The 16,798-nt window shown below is 66.8% G+C and overlaps 10 protein-coding genes across 10 annotated transcripts in view; 3 read left to right on the forward strand and 7 right to left on the reverse strand.

Annotated features, from left to right (window-relative positions):
* Positions 1–807: 807 nt before the first annotated feature.
* On the forward strand, positions 808–1,903 carry F751_2202 (hypothetical protein; the record flags this gene model as incomplete). Its single annotated transcript, XM_011401251.1, has 2 exons — positions 808–849; positions 1,133–1,903. 2 exons carry the CDS (start codon positions 808–810, stop codon positions 1,901–1,903), a joined length of 813 nt encoding a protein of 270 aa, XP_011399553.1.
* A 472-nt stretch (positions 1,904–2,375) lies between these two features.
* On the forward strand, positions 2,376–2,849 carry F751_2203 (hypothetical protein; the record flags this gene model as incomplete). Its single annotated transcript, XM_011401252.1, has 1 exon — positions 2,376–2,849. The coding sequence occupies one exon, from the start codon at positions 2,376–2,378 to the stop codon at positions 2,847–2,849; it is 474 nt and encodes a 157-aa protein (XP_011399554.1).
* On the reverse strand, positions 2,541–5,899 carry F751_2204 (Elongator complex protein 2; the record flags this gene model as incomplete). Its single annotated transcript, XM_011401253.1, has 6 exons — positions 2,541–3,305; positions 3,459–4,123; positions 4,569–4,692; positions 4,922–5,017; positions 5,072–5,647; positions 5,771–5,899. 6 exons carry the CDS (start codon positions 5,897–5,899, stop codon positions 2,541–2,543), a joined length of 2,355 nt encoding a protein of 784 aa, XP_011399555.1.
* Positions 5,900–6,376: 477 nt separating this feature from the next.
* On the forward strand, positions 6,377–7,563 carry F751_2205 (RNA-binding protein with multiple splicing 2; the record flags this gene model as incomplete). The annotated part of the gene is made up of 3 exons (XM_011401254.1): positions 6,377–6,529; positions 6,735–7,039; positions 7,281–7,563. The coding sequence occupies 3 exons, from the start codon at positions 6,377–6,379 to the stop codon at positions 7,561–7,563; spliced, it is 741 nt and encodes a 246-aa protein (XP_011399556.1).
* A 589-nt stretch (positions 7,564–8,152) lies between these two features.
* Positions 8,153–9,304, reverse strand: F751_2206 (hypothetical protein; the record flags this gene model as incomplete). The annotated part of the gene is made up of 3 exons (XM_011401255.1): positions 8,153–8,269; positions 8,736–8,909; positions 9,254–9,304. 3 exons carry the CDS (start codon positions 9,302–9,304, stop codon positions 8,153–8,155), a joined length of 342 nt encoding a protein of 113 aa, XP_011399557.1.
* A 252-nt stretch (positions 9,305–9,556) lies between these two features.
* Positions 9,557–11,853, reverse strand: F751_2207 (Parafibromin; the record flags this gene model as incomplete). Its single annotated transcript, XM_011401256.1, has 6 exons — positions 9,557–9,687; positions 9,864–10,125; positions 10,342–10,438; positions 10,625–10,754; positions 10,913–11,267; positions 11,581–11,853. 6 exons carry the CDS (start codon positions 11,851–11,853, stop codon positions 9,557–9,559), a joined length of 1,248 nt encoding a protein of 415 aa, XP_011399558.1.
* Positions 11,854–12,466: 613 nt separating this feature from the next.
* On the reverse strand, positions 12,467–12,910 carry F751_2208 (hypothetical protein; the record flags this gene model as incomplete). Its single annotated transcript, XM_011401257.1, has 3 exons — positions 12,467–12,523; positions 12,624–12,718; positions 12,838–12,910. The coding sequence occupies 3 exons, from the start codon at positions 12,908–12,910 to the stop codon at positions 12,467–12,469; spliced, it is 225 nt and encodes a 74-aa protein (XP_011399559.1).
* Positions 12,911–13,683: 773 nt separating this feature from the next.
* F751_2209 (Inositol-3-phosphate synthase) lies at positions 13,684–14,946 on the reverse strand (the record flags this gene model as incomplete). Its single annotated transcript, XM_011401258.1, has 1 exon — positions 13,684–14,946. The coding sequence occupies one exon, from the start codon at positions 14,944–14,946 to the stop codon at positions 13,684–13,686; it is 1,263 nt and encodes a 420-aa protein (XP_011399560.1).
* A 248-nt stretch (positions 14,947–15,194) lies between these two features.
* On the reverse strand, positions 15,195–15,557 carry F751_2210 (Inositol-3-phosphate synthase isozyme 1; the record flags this gene model as incomplete). The annotated part of the gene is made up of 2 exons (XM_011401259.1): positions 15,195–15,267; positions 15,376–15,557. The coding sequence occupies 2 exons, from the start codon at positions 15,555–15,557 to the stop codon at positions 15,195–15,197; spliced, it is 255 nt and encodes an 84-aa protein (XP_011399561.1).
* A 345-nt stretch (positions 15,558–15,902) lies between these two features.
* The window catches only part of F751_2211 (hypothetical protein), a gene marked incomplete at both ends in the record, with an annotated part of 2,887 nt that continues 1,991 nt past the window's right edge, over positions 15,903–16,798 (reverse strand). The window contains 2 exons of the mRNA XM_011401260.1: positions 15,903–16,058; positions 16,277–16,778. Coding sequence (XP_011399562.1) covers positions 15,903–16,058; positions 16,277–16,778 — 658 coding nt within the window. The remainder of the gene's footprint in view (positions 16,059–16,276; positions 16,779–16,798) is intronic.

Here is a 16,798-nt window from a genome sequence, read left to right on the forward strand (position 1 = left end):
CAGGACCGCCTGGCGCGGCAGGCGGAGGGCAGCCTCGTGGCCTGATGGTGGTGTGTGTCGATGCTGAGGTGCAGAGGGGTCTGGCCGAGCGGCTGCAGGGACGGCTGGATGCGCCGATTCCTGTGTGCCCATTGAATCACTCATGGCGTCACTTCTGTGCCCTGGGTCCCCACTGGGCAGACCCACCAGGGCAAGCGGCGCTTTTGCCAACAGAGTTTATCCTCTACCAGGGGACTCAGTCCCCCACATTCCTCCCGCCCCCCTGCCCTGCATGCAAATCAACTCCCTGTACATTCCAGCGGCCCCATTACGCCGAGCAGGCATCCATGCCCGTCCTGGCTGCTACGCCTGGCGAGGGCACACGACACAGATCATTGAGGCCCAGCACCAGTGCCGGCGGGAACATGCCCCTGCATCTAATATTGAGCATCCCTCCTGCCTCTTCCCTCGTATACCTTCGTATAATGTATGCTATATGAAGTTATTACGGAGGCGTCTGAGGCCGAGGCGTCCGACCCCGGCGCGCCCATGGCCTTCATGACGCGCATCGCCGGCCCCAGCGACTCGGGCTCCAGCGCGGCCAGCTCCGGCGCCTTCCCTACCTCCTGCTCCCCCACGCTGCCCTTCGCCCTCACGCCCTCGGGCCAGTCCCTCGGCAGCGCCACGGGATCCCTGCCGCGCGGCGGCGCCGGGGCCGCACCCGCGCGGCCCGGCAGCCTCGGCGCCACCGGGGCCGGCGCGCTGGGCCTGCTGCGCCGGCCCTCCTGGTCTTCCTCCTCCTTCCGTGGCTCGGGCGGGCTGGGCAGCATGGGTCCGCCCACCGTGGGCTACTCCGTGTCCCCCATGCAGGTGTGTGCGGGGGGGAGAGGGGGAGGGTGTTAAGCAAAGAAGGGGGGGGGGGAGGGGGGGGGGAGAATTGTCATGGCAGATGCCTACATGAGTCGAGGGAGGAGTTTACACCGGCGTCGCTGAGAACCAGGATTACGGTGCATGTCGCCACGTGCCGCGCGGCGGCCAGCGGCTGTCCGACGCCGCCCCATGTGACCGTCCGTGCCTTGCCCTCGGCTCGCCTGCGCAACCCTCGCCGCACGCACCCCTCCATTCGGACAAACTCTCCCCCCTTTTCCTGAAGGACGTGACGCTGGAGGCGCTGCTGTCCGCCTCCACGCCGCGCCACTCCTCGCACCTGTCCGGCCTGCGCACGCTGCCGGCGGTACTCGTCGAGAGCAGCAGCACCGCCCTCGTCCACGTGGCGGGCGGGGGCCGGCTGCCCTCGGCGGGGGGCCCGTCGTCGGCGACGCACGTTGAGGCCCGGTCCACGCCGCGGGATGTGCTCGAGGACCTACTGCCCTTTGCCCTGGACGGCGAGGCCAGCAGCGTGGAGCAGGCGGCAGGGGAGGGCGAGGGCCAGGCTGGAGATGTGGGCGATGGAGGCCTGGACGGCGGCCGCGCCACCCCGCAGCCCGGAGAGCAGCATGGCGGCGGCGGCGGCGGCGTGGGTGGTCACCCTGGCCTCGGTGCGCTGGCAGCCGTGGACGGCAGAATCATCGTGTGCGTGCCATCGGCAACGCAGGGCGCCGTACCGAGTTCCATGTCGACCCAGTCGGCCGGAGCGCCCGGGACCACCGCGCTGGCGCTGCCCAGCCCCTTTGCGTCGGGCGCACCCCAGGCAGGGCACCCCACCTCGGCCCCCCCGAGTCAAGACAGCGACGCCGCGGTGGGGGCCTTTGTGCGCCTGCTGCGCGACGCGCCCCCGCTGCAGGCCTGCGGACGGGGTGGGGTGGGCGCAGCTGCGGGCAGCGGCGGCCCGCACCGGCGTCTGACCGTCGCGGCGGGGCTGGCGCGGCTGCAGAGCCTGCAGGACCGCCTGGCGCGGCAGGCGGAGGGCAGCCTCGTGGCCTGATGGTGGTGTGTGTCGATGCTGAGGTGCAGAGGGGTCTGGCCGAGCGGCTGCAGGGACGGCTGGATGCGCCGATTCCTGTGTGCCCATTGAATCACTCATGGCGTCACTTCTGTGCCCTGGGTCCCCACTGGGCAGACCCACCAGGGCAAGCGGCGCTTTTGCCAACAGAGTTTATCCTCTACCAGGGGACTCAGTCCCCCACATTCCTCCCGCCCCCCTGCCCTGCATGCAAATCAACTCCCTGTACATTCCAGCGGCCCCATTACGCCGAGCAGGCATCCATGCCCGTCCTGGCTGCTACGCCTGGCGAGGGCACACGACACAGATCATTGAGGCCCAGCACCAGTGCCGGCGGGAACATGCCCCTGCATCTAATATTGAGCATCCCTCCTGCCTCTTCCCGAACCTGAACCACCCCAGCAGCCCCCTCTGTCGCCAATGTGCTCTCACAGCATGTAATGTATGGGTTTGAATGGGGGAAGGGGTGTGGCAAGTTGGAAACAGAGTGTACACAAGGGGTGGGGAAGATGTGAGAAATTCATGTGCACGTCTTCATGATGAAGTCATGGGAAGTCCTTGCGCTGTCTCCTCCACGAGCCACTCCCTCCACAGGGCCAGGGGAAGAACTCAGCGCACGTCACCCGGCCACGTGCCAGATGCGCACCGAGCCGTCGCTGGAGCAGGAAGCCAGGAGGAAGCTGCCTTCTTCCCCGTCATCCCGCCGCCAGGCCAGTCGCCGCACCGGCCCGGCGTGCGTGGCGCGCTGCCAGACCACCTCCAGCGCGTTCCCGGACTGCACCCTGAAGCGCAGCACGCACAGCGTGCCGTCCTCGTGGCCGAGGGCCAGCAGGAAGCTGCCCTGCGCCAGCTCACCAGGGCAAAAGGCGAGCGCCCGCACCGCCGACCCCCTGCGCAGCTCCAGCGATTTGGTGAGGGCCTCGCTTGACCCCGGCGCCGCTCGCCAGAGGGCCACTATACCGTCGCGGGACCCTGTGGCCAGGGTTGCCTCGTCCGGCGCCCAGCTCACGTCGAACAGCAGGCGCGAGGCGGCCTTCACCCGCGCCACGAGCGTGAAGGGCGGGGCGCAGCCCTCTCCGCCATCCCCATGCAATGGCCGCCGGCGCCACAGCGCCAGCGTGCGGTCGCGGCTGACCGAGGCCAGCAGGTCGCCGCGCGGGGAGAAGGCCAGCCGCATCACCGTCAGCGTGTGCGCCTCCAGCTCCCCCGCCGGCGCCCAGCGCGCGCGCGCGTCCCAGAGCCAGATCGCCGCCGTGGCGGCGTCGCCGGCCGCGAGCCCCGCCGAGGCCAGGTACCGCCCGGCCGGGTCGCCGGCCAGGCAGGCCACCTCGTTCCCGTGCCCGTACAGCTTGCGCACCTCGGGCCACAGCGTGCTCTGCGCCAGCTGCTCCTCCAGCGGCGGCGCGGTCAGCGCCCGGGGCGCGGCGTTGGGGGCGCAGTCGGGGCCGTCGGCGTAGGACGCTGCGCCCGCCGCGGCGCGGCCGCCCCGCCCCTCGCCGGCCTCGTCGGCGCCGGCGGCGGCGCCCTCCTCCCACACCGCCTTGTTGGACAGGCCCAGCGCCGGCAGCGCGGCGCCCAGGGCCTGCTCGGGCCCGGCGTCGAGGCTCGCCTCAGCCTCGGCGCCTGCACCGCTGCCCCGCCCCGTCAGCGCCGCCAGGGTGGCGGTGAAGGTCCGCGGCGCGGTGAACACGCGCACCACCTTCTCCTCGCTGCAGCTCGCGTAGCAGGGCGGCGCACGGCTCGACTCCCCGGCAACCTCCCCAGAAGTGCTAGCCTCAGCAGCAGCTTCCGGAACCACGGCCAGGCCAGAGAAGTCGTGGCCGTGGACCTGCGGCCGCGCGACCTCCCGCCAGCGATGTCCTCCCGCCATAGCCTCTCGCGTTCCTCCACGCGCAGCTCCATCCCCGTTTTCCACCCCGACGCAGCGGGCCCAGCATCGGGCTGTCTGGTCCTCGGAGACCGTGAGCAGGCAGTCCCCGGCCCACGCCGCGTCCACCACCGCCGCCACATGGCCAGTGGGCGCGGGGACGGGATGCCACGGGCCCTCGGCCCCAGGGGCCTGTCCGTCGCGCCGCCAGACATGCAGTGACCCGGTGTACCCGTGGGCGGCGGCGGCGCTGCCGCAGGGCGACCAGACCCCGGTGTAGTACCCCAGGTGGTTGGCGCCGGCGTCGCCCAGGGCGGCGGCCGACATCCACAGGCCTATACTTGAGGGGGGGGCGAGTGAGAAGTCTGGTGGAATGGATGCAGGGCGGTATCCTTCACACACATGTGCAGCAGTAGTGAGAGAGGAGGGATGAGCAATCACTGGGCAGAGCCTGGGGTATACAACCAAACCAAGCGGGCACAAAGCCACTCGGATGAGGGACTCGGTGCGATATTCAATGTGCAGGAGCATCCCTGTGTGCTTGCTGGTCTAGGTCCCGGCAGGCACACATAACCAGGAGTCGGAGGGATGGCCCGGCTGGGGGTCGCTGTCCCGGCGATTTTGACATGCAGGGCCACTGGGTTATTGGGCCAGGCATGCTTCGAACGCCGGAGTGGACGGGATCCTTCCCAACTTGCATATAGCCAGGGGTGCAGTAGGAGCCCCGGAATACCGTACCCCGTCCCAGAGGCGCCGCCACCATGTGCCAGCCCAGCTCACCAGAGGGGTCGGGCTGCCACAGCATCAGGGTGCGGTCCATGGAGGCTGAGAGCAGGCAGGGCGCGCGCCCCTCGTCCCCGGCCGGCTGCCAGGCCACCGACTGGACCCAATCCTCATGTCCCACCTGCAGTGTTACCCAGGCAGCAAGGTTTGGGGGACGACTAAGGCTGCCGCTCCTGAGGCTAACATTCCACCCGCAGGGACTGCAGGGCGGCCATGAGTGCAGAGACACTGGCGGTTGCAAGAGTGTTGTCGCATCTTCCCAGCATCCTGATGCAAGCCCAGGATTCCTGCCCAGCCCTCAATCATCTTTCTCATGCCGCAACCATGCCCCATGCACCATGGCCCCTCACCAGCAGCGCCTCCAGCATCACTTCCAGGGACTCGATGCCGCCCAGCGCCAGCCGCGGGCGGGGCGCAAACCGCGTCAACAGCGCCTCGGCTTCCGGCTCGTTCCCGGGGGCCGCGGCGGGGGCCGACCCCGGTGCTGCCAGGGACCACACCCGAATGTAGCGGTCCTGGGAAGCGGAGGCCAGGAGCAGGCGACCGGGAGCATGGGTCCAGGCCAGGCCCCTGACCCAGTCGGCGTGGCCCTTCAGTCGCGGACCCGGGAGGAAGTCGCCGCCAGGGCCCCGGACGTACAGAGAAACCGAGCAGTCTACGCCGCCGACGGCGAGCAGGGCAGAGTCCCCGGCGCTGGCAGGGCCATGCGTCAGCGCCACGCTGTGCACGATGGGCTGCCCCGCATGCAGCGTCGAGGGCTGTGCCGGGGCCTGGACCTCGACCAGCGCGCCATTCTGCAGCGTCAGCGACCAGTGTGCCACGCCCGCACCCCCGGAGCTGGCACAGAGGAGGAGGCGGTCCTCGGCTGGCAGGAGCAGGGCAGCCAGGGACGACACGGGGGTGGTCGCGGCCGGGAGCACGGCCAGCTCCAGGGGGGAATTCTCGTGAAGGCTCCACAGACGGATGGTGCCGTCGCAGCTGCCGCTCGCGAGCAGGCTCTGGCCGGGGGTGGGCAACCACAGCAAGCACCGGACCTCCCCGGTGTGGCCGAGGAGGGAGGTCACCACCCTCTGCGCCTGCGCAGTGACGATAGACCACCGATTTTGATTTCTCTGATATGAACTGGATGACGTGCAATTGCTTTGCGCGAGCCTCTGCACCGCAATGCCTGGCAGTAGGTCAGTGTGCCGGCGCCTCACCTGGGGGTCGTACACAAGGATGGTGTGCTGGGCGGCGTAGGCGATCAGACCCGACCGTCCCCATGCCAGGGCCTGGGATGCACGATTGCACCCGGCTGCATGGTGCTCCTGCTCGATGTGCACCTCCATAGAACGCCTCGTGGGCCTCCGGGTCCCTCAGGCTGGCATCCCGCTGTCCTCACCGCTGTATTACTACAAGAAAGCAACGTGATAAAACATCCATGAGCTGGGTTTATGCAGACTGTGATGTGCCATCAGCATGTATATGCCAGGACATGTGCCTGTGAGCATGGGCGCCCGAACTTGTAGTACCTCGCCCTCGGGCGCCCTGGGTCTGCTGATAAATCAACGACCAGAGAGCCGGGACGGATCAGGGGTCGGGCTCGCATCCAAAGGCCACACAGGCTTGGACTTCAGTCACGAGACATATCTTTGAGCCGTCGGGCGTCCGATCTGAGGGCGGACCTCGAGATGTCGACGGGCCAGTGGCCTCCCATGTACCCCGGCATGGCTGGAGGGCCCATGTACCACCATCCCGCCATGGGGTGGAATGTGATGAACGCACAGATGGCACCCCAGATGCCGGCCTTCCCCCCAGGACATCCCATGTACCCGCCCGCTCCCCCCGGCCAGGCTGCCCCTCCCTACCAGCCCGCCACGACCAGCGGCGAGCTCCGCACCGTATTCATCACGGGCTTCCCGCCCGACATCAAGGAGCGGGAGCTCCCCAACCTCCTCCGCTTCCTGCCCGGCTACGAGGTGGGTGGTGGGCGGCATGATCTGGTGGGGATCCTTGGCAGTTACAAGGGTATCATGGAGTGGAGTGGCTGCTCCCGGGTCGCACGTGCGGTGTTTGCTCGCGGGCCTGAGGCCGCGTCCCACCAGGGGTTGAAGCTTGCGGTTGCAGCGCACTCCTGGCTGGTTCACCCCTCGTCACGCCCGCCACAAGAACCCCTGCACGCAGGCCTGCCAGCTGCACACCCGCGCCGGCGCGCCCCTCGGCTTCGCGCTGTTCAGCAGCACCCACGCAGCGCAGGCGGCTGTCAGGGCCCTCAGCGCCCTCGCCTTTGACCCCGAACACCCCCTGCGCGCCCAGCTGGCGCGCAACAACATGAACGAGAGCGGCGGGCCAGGGCGCTGGGCGGGCCAGGGCGCCGGCGCCCTAGCCGGAAACTCAAGCCCCACGCGTGATCACCCGGCCTGCAACACGCTGTACATCGGCAACCTGGGAGACGCTACCGAGGAGAGGGAGCTGAACGACCTCTTCGGGTGGGGCGGTGTTTTTTGGGGGGGGGGAGAGGGGGGTCGGGCGGGGTTTGGTGTGAAGGCATGAGCAGCACCACTGCCAGGGCCAGCAGAGCGCTCCACGCGCAGGGCCCAAAATGAATGGTCATTTTGGACTCATGGGTGCTGCATTGTTCCTGAAAGACATGCAGCAATGTGCTCGTGGTCTCAGACAGCATCCAGCCCTCCATTCAACCCCCCCAACTCACCAACCCGACGCCCGCAGCTCCTACGCTGGCTTCCAGCGCCTGCGCCTCCTGCGGGGCTCCCGCACCGTCTCTGCCTTTGTCGTGTTTGAGGACACGGCGACGGCCTCGGCAGCCCGAGAGGGCGCGCAGGGCTCCTCGGTGCCCTCCTCGGACCGTGGCCCGCTGCGCATCCAGTTCTCGCGCAACCCCTCCTCTAACAAGCGCGACGCAGCGAGCGCGCAGCTGCCGCAGGACGGTGGCTGGATCGCGGGCAGCGTGCAGCGGCCGCGGCAGGGCGACTACGCGGCAGCCGGCGTATGAAGCGGCGGGGGCGTCAGCTGGCGTTCATAGGGTCGAGGGTTCCGGGAGGCGGAGGTCGCTAGGATGGTGGGCAGCGCTTGCAGCACGACAGCAGGAAGTCTCCGGCAAAATACCGAGAGATTGCCGCCAGGGGTGCCCTCGCCGGTGGGCCGCACAGCCTGCGTCCCTATCAGGTGTGGCCAAGCTCACGTTGGGCTCCACAAGCTCACGCTGGGAGCTGAGGCGCTCAGCCATGTCACCTTGTCATGACATGCTTAGCGCTCAGCCCAGCAGCCTTGCTCACCCATGCTCGGCACCCGGCTCGGCACCCTCCCTCACTCACCCCCGCACGACGCGATTCTCTACGACAAGGAGTCAGCTCTAGGACCCGACATGACCCACCATGCTGGAAAGCGCGGTGTGCAGGTCTCATTGAAACGGTTCTCCCCAGGCACCCCAGTGCCCCAACTGCAGTTGCCGCCTCCTCCACCCATGCCTGCTGCATTCCCATTAAATGTCACTGCTGCAACTGACACCCAGCGGATTTGCAGAAGGGTCCCACGCCGCGAATTTGCTTGGTGCAAGGCATGCACGCTGCGCAGATCCCAGGTCAGCTGATGGGGGTGTCGGGAGTCGGCCGATCCCACTGCACCTTCTTGGTGACCTTGTGCCAGTAGTAGACCTTGCCAGAGCCGTCGCGGGTGGCGCCCCAGCCCTCTGGAAGGCCCTGGGTGGGGTCAGCGGCGGGTGGAGGTCCCGCTGGCGGCGGGATGGCGACCGCAGGTGCGAGTGCCGGGGCGGCTGCAGCGGGTCCGGGGCGGGCTGCTGCGTCAGGGCCGCCTGCAGGAATCGAGAATGAGAAGGCTGTCATTGCATTGAAAGATGCATGCGCTTGAGATACTGAACCTGTGGGCACGGTTTGGCATTGGGCACACTCTTGGTAGTCGCACTGGCGACTGCTCACCAGTGGGTGGGAACACTTCCGAGGGTTCCCCTGCAGCACCTCCAGCAACGCTGGGGGCCTGCTGTGCAGGCTCAGGCTGGGGGTTCTCCAGCTCCTCTTGTCGTTTCTGCTCGGGGTCGGGTGGCAGAGCATGAAGGCCATCTGGAGCGTACAGGTTTCCAAAACTCTACAGGAGCCTTGCAGGCAGTCCTGCAGGTACATCCACGCTGCCAGCTGGCCCCCCACTCACCCTGGCCCAAGCTGCTGCGACCTCCGCCAGCTTTGCGTGGTCCACCTCCCTGGCCTTCTTGATGGCGTCGATGTCGGACTGGAACACCGTGGGCTGGATGCGGAAGGCGACATCGCCGTACATTTGCCGCCAGTTGATGGTGCCGGTCGTGCACTGGGCAGCCTGGTGCCCCATCTGGAAGGTCGAGGCGGGGTAGGAGGGGTAGGTCAGCCGTGTGCGCCACCATGTGAGGATTGGATGGATGGCCCTGCATCAAGAAGCCAAGGTCTTCGGCATGCTGCCGGCTCAGCCGGGCGAGACACCCACACACTCATCGCTGCAGTCACCTGCCCACAGATGTTGCAGGCTGAGGGATGCCATGAGGGATCCCTCCGTAGCTTATGGTGAAGCTCCATTGGGTCTACGTACTAGTCGAAACACCGGAAGACCAAGCGCTGCAGTCTGTCGAGGGGGATAGGGAAGACCGTGCTGGTTCGAAGGAGAGTTAACGTGCTAAAGCCGACGAGATAAGGTCACACGCGTAGTCGTAGGAGTGTGAGCTTGAACGCAGCTCGGTAAGGACTGGTCATGGGACTCCAGGTGCAGGCGTGGTCCCGGGGTGCAATGCTCGCGTTATAGCGCCCGATGGGGCAGAGGGAGGCTCACGCTTCGGTGCCAGGTGGTGCCCTGTGAAATAATACCGATGTCCAAGCCACACTCGGGTCCCTATAGCATCGGGAATGCCATGAGGATTTCTCTCAAGGTCAATTATTTCAGGTGGCGCCACCATTGCGGCGCGAAAACACATGTACAGGGCAATCGCATGTCCAGCATGGATGCGGTCAGTATGCCAGGGTGCTCTTCTTGGCCTGCAGGAAGGCGTCCAGGGTCTTGAAGAAATCCTGGGCGATGACAATGTCCCTGTGCCGGCCCTCGCGCGACAGGCTGTACACCTTGACCTTCCAAGCCTTGACTGCAGGCATGCAAGGGGAGTGGGTGTGAGGCGAGGGGTCTCACAAGATGGAGCGATCCTCCATCGATTGAAGCGGCCACTGGATGATGCGCGTCACGCTGAGTCAGCTTGCGACCTGCAGGGACCCGTGCCCAGCCCCGCCTCCGCCCCCACACCCTGTCCGGCCTGCAGCTCACCGGCGGGGTCGATCTGCTCGTCCTGGTAGTGCAGGTACGCCCCCGCCATCCTCTGGAAGGTGTCCAGCAGGTCCCCCGACGAGGCCCCCGGGAAGGGCCACTTCTTGAACTGCCACGCCTTGCCCGAGCAGAACACCGCGACCACGCGGTCCCAGTCCCTGCGGTGCCGAGGTTCCTGGTCTGTCACCTCGTAGGCCACGGGCTTGGCACGGCCCATGGTCCGCGAGATGATGAGGCGGTCGCTCTTCCGCACGCCCTCGGCCTGTCAGGGTGGCGAGGTTTTGCGGTTTTTGTGGGCGGTGTGGTTCCATGATATGCTTGTAAGCCTGCAGAACGTGGGATCCCTGCCAAGCTGGTCGACCATGCGCCACTGCTTGGCGCCCCTTCCCCCCCCGCCCTCCTCTCCCCCCACCATCACCTCATTCCACCCTCCCTCTCCTCCCCCCCCCCCTTTCCCCCTCACCCGGCACTGCTCCACCGGCTTGAAGGTCCCCGTTTCCAGTAGCGGCCCGATGTTGTACATGTTGACCATGGAGGTCAGCCCCGGCGGGACCATGATGATGGGCCGCCCCGACCTGACCGACGGTGCGGCGGGCGCGGGCGGGCGCACGCCGTGCTGCTCCGGGGCGGGCCTCTTCTGCGCGCCGCCATCCCGCGGCCCCGCCTCCCTCGCCCGCTTCTGGGGCGGTTGCCCCGGGCGTGTCGGCGGCGGCGGCGGCGGCGGCGGCGGCGCGCCATCGGCGGGGCCTGCATCGCGGGACCCCGGCGCCCTCGCGCCAGCGGTCGTGAAGGCCACGCTGCTGATGCCCAGTTGCTGCGCGCCCAGCGTGCGCAGCGTGGCGTCCTGCGCGGTCTCGCGCTCGTAGCGGCCGGAGGGCGCCACGGGCAGCGCTGCCGGCTGCGGGGGTTGTTGGGGGGCGGGGACTTTGGATCCCGGACATGCGAGGCCTGGGGTGTGGGTCGGCCAAAGCGGCACCAATGCAAGTGCCGAGGCTGACATTAGATCGCCCCGCCTGCTTCTAGATTGACAGGCCCTCCCCCCTCCTCACATCCCCCCCCCCCCTCCTTCTTCTTGGGCTGAGTCAGGGGGGCACAGGCCTCGTCGGCCTGCACGGCGCGGAGGAGGGCCAGCACCTTGTGGAAGGAGCGGCCGGGGACCAGCAGCATGGAGTTGCGGTCCCGCAGCTGGAGCTCGTTGGCCAGGACGCGGCGCAGGGTGGCCTCCTCAGCGTCGCCCTCCTTTCCACCCACGCCGCCCGGCCCCGCAGCCTCCTCGCTGGGGGCGCCGAGGGGCGGGAGGCCGGGGTCCACGGCCTCGGGGCCCTCCACCGGCCCCAGGTCCTGGGGACCCTCCTCGATGGCCGCCGACTTGTCAATCTTGCCGGTCAGGTACAGCTCCAGGTCCTGGGGTGGCGCACGAGGCGGGGGTGATTGAGGGGGGGCAACACGCACTCGGAATCTCGTGCAGGCCCTTGCAAGGACAGGACCAGCAGTCCTCTGGTAGACGAGCTTGAGAGACGCAGGTGAGCGCTCGCCCTCCGCTGGACAGCAGTGTGCGACTCCTGGCACGGCCCGAGATGTGGTCACCACGGGGCGGTGCCCCTCGTGCTCCCAGATGCATCCAGGCCCGCTGCCTCACTACCCCAACGCGCGAGGAAGATGCAATCAAAAAACCACACGTCCCACCACACCGGCATGCGCCAGCCCAGGGGCTAACCTTGCGGTCGATGAAGGTGACCTGCCCGACCCCGGCCTCCCTGGCCTTCTTGAAGTAGTCGGCATACTTGAAGGTGGGGCCCAAGTTCCTGGCATAGAAGAGCAGGGCTCCCAGATCGTAGAAGGCGCCGTCCTTGGCCTGAGACTTGTAGGCCGTCCGGGCAGAGCGGGGGAGGGCGAAACGGGTGCCGAAGTGCACCCGGTCCCCCACCGTGGTGACCTCCTCGAGACGCCCACCGCTCACGTACTCCCGCAGGAGCCGGAGCGGATCCATGTCGTTACGAAGACGCCGGTCGTGGGGGTGCTATCACTGCGACATTGGAGTCAGGCCAGAGGCGCCGAGCGACAGCGTCAGCGGCAATCCACACCGCACGCACTTGGCTAATCGGAGGTCCAGTGTCGGGCGTCCAACACTAGAAAACAAAGGGGAAGGTCAGCGATTGTAATGACCGCAGATCGGGTGCATGCGTCTCGCAAGGAGTTCTCTGCAGTGTCGAGGATCCCGGCCTCGGCGAAGCTCCATCCCACCCGAGGGCGCAAGTGAATAGGGCAAGCTAAGTCCGAAATGTCTCCACCCGATACGTCTTCAAGCAGCTGCACGATTGACTCCAAATTCCGGTCATGATCAAAAAGACAGAACTCGAGTCAGAAAGGCAATTCTTTCTGTGATGACCAGCAATGCCTTGCGTACTCCACCGCCCACTATGAGTCTCATCTATTTGCTGGTGATTACATGAGACACTAGGATTGGAAGAAAAGGTTTGCTTCTGCAAACTCAGGTGCAGAGAAAACAGTTGGAGTAACAATATGGAATGCCCTGCAGGTGCCGCACTGACAACCAATCGGACTGTAGCTGGGAGATACGGAGGCTGGAGCATGCGTCATATCTATGCCATGTGCCGGAAGGGGTTCACAATGGCGGGCAAGTCAGAGGCTTGCCGGGCCTGCAAAGGGGGGGTAAAGAATGGTGGATGGGAACACCGACCTTAGTGGCATATGGCCGAGAATCTGCACCTCCCGATACGAGACTCCCCGTCAACACACCTTGGCGGACAACTGATCCAGGGTCGCGTTCTCCCATTCCTTGTTGTGGAAGCTCGCGGGCGTGGCGAACAATGACGTCGTGTACGAGCTGGCCACTGCGCATCAGGGTAATGAGGGTTGGAGGTGGGTGTCGTGTCGAGGGCGGTCACGCTGCATGGGCTGCAGTGCAGACTCTATCGCCATGCGTATAAGATGGTTTTCAGTCATGACTCACCAGTGGCAAATGCCAGGCTGCCGAGCAGGGCGGGCACCACCTTGCGGGCGGGGACGACGTAGTTGAGCACCATGTCGGAGGTATGGGACTTTGGGCTGGCTGCTGGCTCCTAGGCTGGTTTGTGGATCGAGGGGTGCTTGATGAAGACCTGTATGTTTGTTTATAATTTTCTGGGATGGGTATGATGCGTATTTATGCTGTCCCTACAGTCGACTGCCCCATGGACGCGGACACCTAGCCAGGGCACGTATCCAGGTCGCGTACTCTCATGCTGCGCATGCTTCGGCGACGTGCATGGACGGGGTGCCCTCCCGTTCCCCGCCCTGCTGCGCCTGCAGCCGAAGCTGGGCGCCACCCCCTGAAGACAGTGATGAACATGTACCGAGGGTGGTGTGTATCTCTGGCATGCCCTCGTGGACGCTCCGCCAGTCGGCACCATCAAGTGGAGGGCATGCAGCCCATGTGGACCGAGCTCCGTCGTTACGCGGCAGCCACTCCGTCGCATGCAGCCTGTCCCTTCACTCTGTCAACTTTTAAACAAAGGGATCACCACCATATGATTGCCAAAGGGGGAAAGCACGAGAAATGTACATGGACAAGGATGGAGGGTGGGGGATGGCAGGAGGGCTCGAGGGATGGAGGGCGCTGCGCGCAGCATTCTCACACCTCCTCAGCACAGCGCGTTGTTTCCGAATGCACGCCTGGCGACATACGCCAGGCGTGGCAGCGCGGGGCATGGGAGGAGTGATGCACGCACTCCAGCGCGTCCCCTCCTTGCATCCCCGGCCACCGTCGGCCGCCCCACACGCGGCCGCGACCGGGCCCCCCCTTGACCACCCTAGGTTCTCAGGCCTTGAACTCCAGCATCATGTTGTTCTCCGGGGCCAGGCCGACACAGGCGCGGAAGACGTTCTCCAGCATGGCGCGCTGCTTGGCCAGCGCGTTGACCACGGGCGTGCCCTGCGGCACCAGCGGCGCCTTTGTCAGGTAGGACAGCAGCACGGCCACGGGGTGCAGGCCCGCCAGCTCCTCGCCATCGCGCGCCAGCCGGATGCGCGTCAGCAGCTCGGCCAGGATGACCAGGTCCAGGATGATGGGCGCGGCCAGGAGGCTGTCCTCGCACGTGTTGTGCATGGCGATGGTGTTGCGCCCGCCCATGAAGATCTCCGACACGTACTCGTCCAGTGCGCGCTTGGAGTCGGCGACGTAGGGCACGTACTTGATGACCACCACATGGTCCGGGTGCTCCCCCGGGGCGTAGAGTAGCTCGTTGGACAGCACCATGTCGTCCACGACGTTGGACTTGGAGATCTCCTTGGAGCGGAAGGTGGCGGGGGCAGACAGGTTCATGCCGTCGTTGTTGCCCAGGTGGTTGTACGACACGATGCTGACCGGCTTGATCCCCGCGCCCACCAGGTAGTCCACCAGCACGCTCTTCATCTTGGTCTGCCCCGACTTGAAGTCGTCGCCGCCGATGAGGACCCCCGCCTCTGTGGCCAGCTCGATCAGCCCGGGGACAAAGGTGTTCTGGGGCGAGCCGTTGACGAAGGGCACGCCCTCCTGCACGCAGGCCAGCGCGTAGAGGGTGGAGGGCGCGATCTCGGCCTCGTCCCGCTCCACCGCGGCCAGCAGGTTGGCCGCCGTGTCGTTCAGGCCCTCCAGCACCTCCGCATAGCGCTCGGTGTTGGCGGTCCAAAGCACCACCACCGAGTCCAGCGAGTGTGCTGCGCGGAAGTCGCGGATGTGCCCGCGCACGGCCGCCACCTGCTCCGCGCGGCTGCCCTTGATCAGGTTGTCGGCGCGGCCGACCTGGTTGGCCGCGATGAAGTCGGGGTCGTAGATGCCGGGCAGGGGCACGGTGCCGCGCATGTAGGGCACCAGCTGCTTCTGCAGCTCAAAGTCCAGCACACGCGCGCGCTCCATGGCGTCCGCCAGGTTCAGGCTGGAGATGTCCCAGCCCCCGACCACGATGTCGTTGGGGTGCACCATGGGCAGCAGGGAGGAGAAGGGGACGTGCACCTCCTCGCCCTGGTAGTTGCCCACGCGGCACGTCGCCGCGTGCGTCAGCGACCCGTAGTAGTTGGGCTTGCGCAGACCGTCCTTGGTCATCCAGGTGATGCCGCTGAGGAGGGGGGGGAGGGGGGAGGGAGGGGGGGTCGTCAGGGAGGAGGGGGGGAGGGAGGGGGTTCGTCAGGAGGAGGGGGTAACCACAGAGCCCCAGCTCAAACAACAGGACCAGTCGCACACGCTAACCCGAGGGCCTCGATACCAAGTCATCACCGCGTGTGCGTGAGAATCACCTCATTCACACGGGAACGGACGGGTAAAAATGCCATTACATTCTCTCCCAGCCCTACTCACTGCTTGTTGGCGAGGATACCCGCGGTGACGGTGGTGCCGTTGTTGCCACCCAGACCCACGAGCATGACTCTGCGGCGGAGAGGGGTGGTAAGCCATTGGTTCACGCCAATGTACAGGACAAGCTGTGCAGACACCCTCGCTCACGGGGACGGCGGCCACTCCAGACCCCCGTCTCACCCCAGCTTCGGCACGCGGCGGTCGGTTTTGAACTTGTAGGCCACAGTCTTGGGATGCAGCTCCCAAGCGCCATCCGCGGTCATCTTCACCTCGGTGGTCTGGTAGTCGTAATTGGAGGTAATGGCGTCCTCGCTGTACTCCACGTTGGGGCTGACCACCTTGAAGTCCTTGACGAGCACCATCCTGGCGGGGTGGGGGCCGGCACGAGCAAGGCGGCAGGGAGGGCGGGTCCTGGAGAAGGGTTAAAACTGTGAGCGAACAGTGTCGTTTTCATGGCTCAGGGGGCGTGTCAACTCAAGGCTGGGGGGGTCGGTGACGTGGGTCTGCCTGCCGGGTTTTCGGACCTTCCTGTGAGCGGCGCGGATTACGAGATCGTTCTCAGCTGGGCTGCGGCGCCGACAAGTCCCTGAGTCAAAGGGCTCGGCGGTGGTTACACAGCATTTCACGTCAAGGAGTGCACCGGTCCAAGGCACAAGCTCACACCACGGCAGGATGGTCACTGAAAACTCCTGCCAGGCGTGCGCCGGCTACATGATGGAGCATGTGCAGCAGCCCTTGGGCGGCACGGCATCCACCACACGCTCCGGCTTCTGCATGTTCTTGGTGGGGTCGTAGTCGTGCATGCTGCGCCAGGTCAGGTTGTTGTCGGGGCGCGGGCCTGAGGGAGACTCCGTTTTTGCAGCCTTTGGATTTGGGGGTTGGGGAGGGGAGGGGGGGTTGGATCATCCTTACCAGGGGACCCTGGGCATGCATGGTGGCACGGAACAGCAAACCCCAGCGCCCACCAGCTCGGCGCCGGGGGCTGAGGCGACGGTCACACCCAGGTCGTACGAGTTCTCCGCCGTCGGTGCGCACAGTCACGCGCGCAAACCATGCAGGCATCGACCCGCACCCCGCTCACCTCCTCGGCCGCCTTCTTCTCCGCTGCCAGCCGATCCTCCTCGGCCGCCTTTGCTCGTTCTGCCTCCTCGGCTGCTGCCTTCTCCGCGGCGGCCTTCTCCTCCTCCTCCGCCGCTGCCCGCTCGGCGACGGCCTTGGCCTCCGCCGCCGCCGCTTCCTCTGCTGCCGCCGCAGCCGCCGCCGCCCCCTCTGCAGCCATGGCCTTGGCCTCAGCCGCCGCAGCGTCCGCCTCGCGCTGGCCCGCCTCCTCGGCCTCCAGCGCCTCCCGTTCGGCGGTGCTCATCTCCAGCTCCCGCTTCACCTCCTGCAGCTCGGTCATGAGGTCCTCCAGCTTCCGCCGCGTCTCCGGCGCCTGCTCCTCCAGCGCCGCTGCAGCGGCCGCGGCGGCCGCGACGCGCGAGGGGCCCCGCGCGGCGGCCGTTGCGCCCGCCCTCCCCCCCCCCGCCGCGGACAGTCCCACCCCGATGCGGCTGCCGCCGGCCGACAGGGCGGCGCTGCGGTCCCTGCGCAGCGCGGCGGGCGT

The sequence above is a fragment of the Auxenochlorella protothecoides genome (genome assembly GCF_000733215.1).
Source record: "Auxenochlorella protothecoides strain 0710 unplaced genomic scaffold scaffold2, whole genome shotgun sequence".
Classification (NCBI taxonomy): domain Eukaryota; kingdom Viridiplantae; phylum Chlorophyta; class Trebouxiophyceae; order Chlorellales; family Chlorellaceae; genus Auxenochlorella; species Auxenochlorella protothecoides.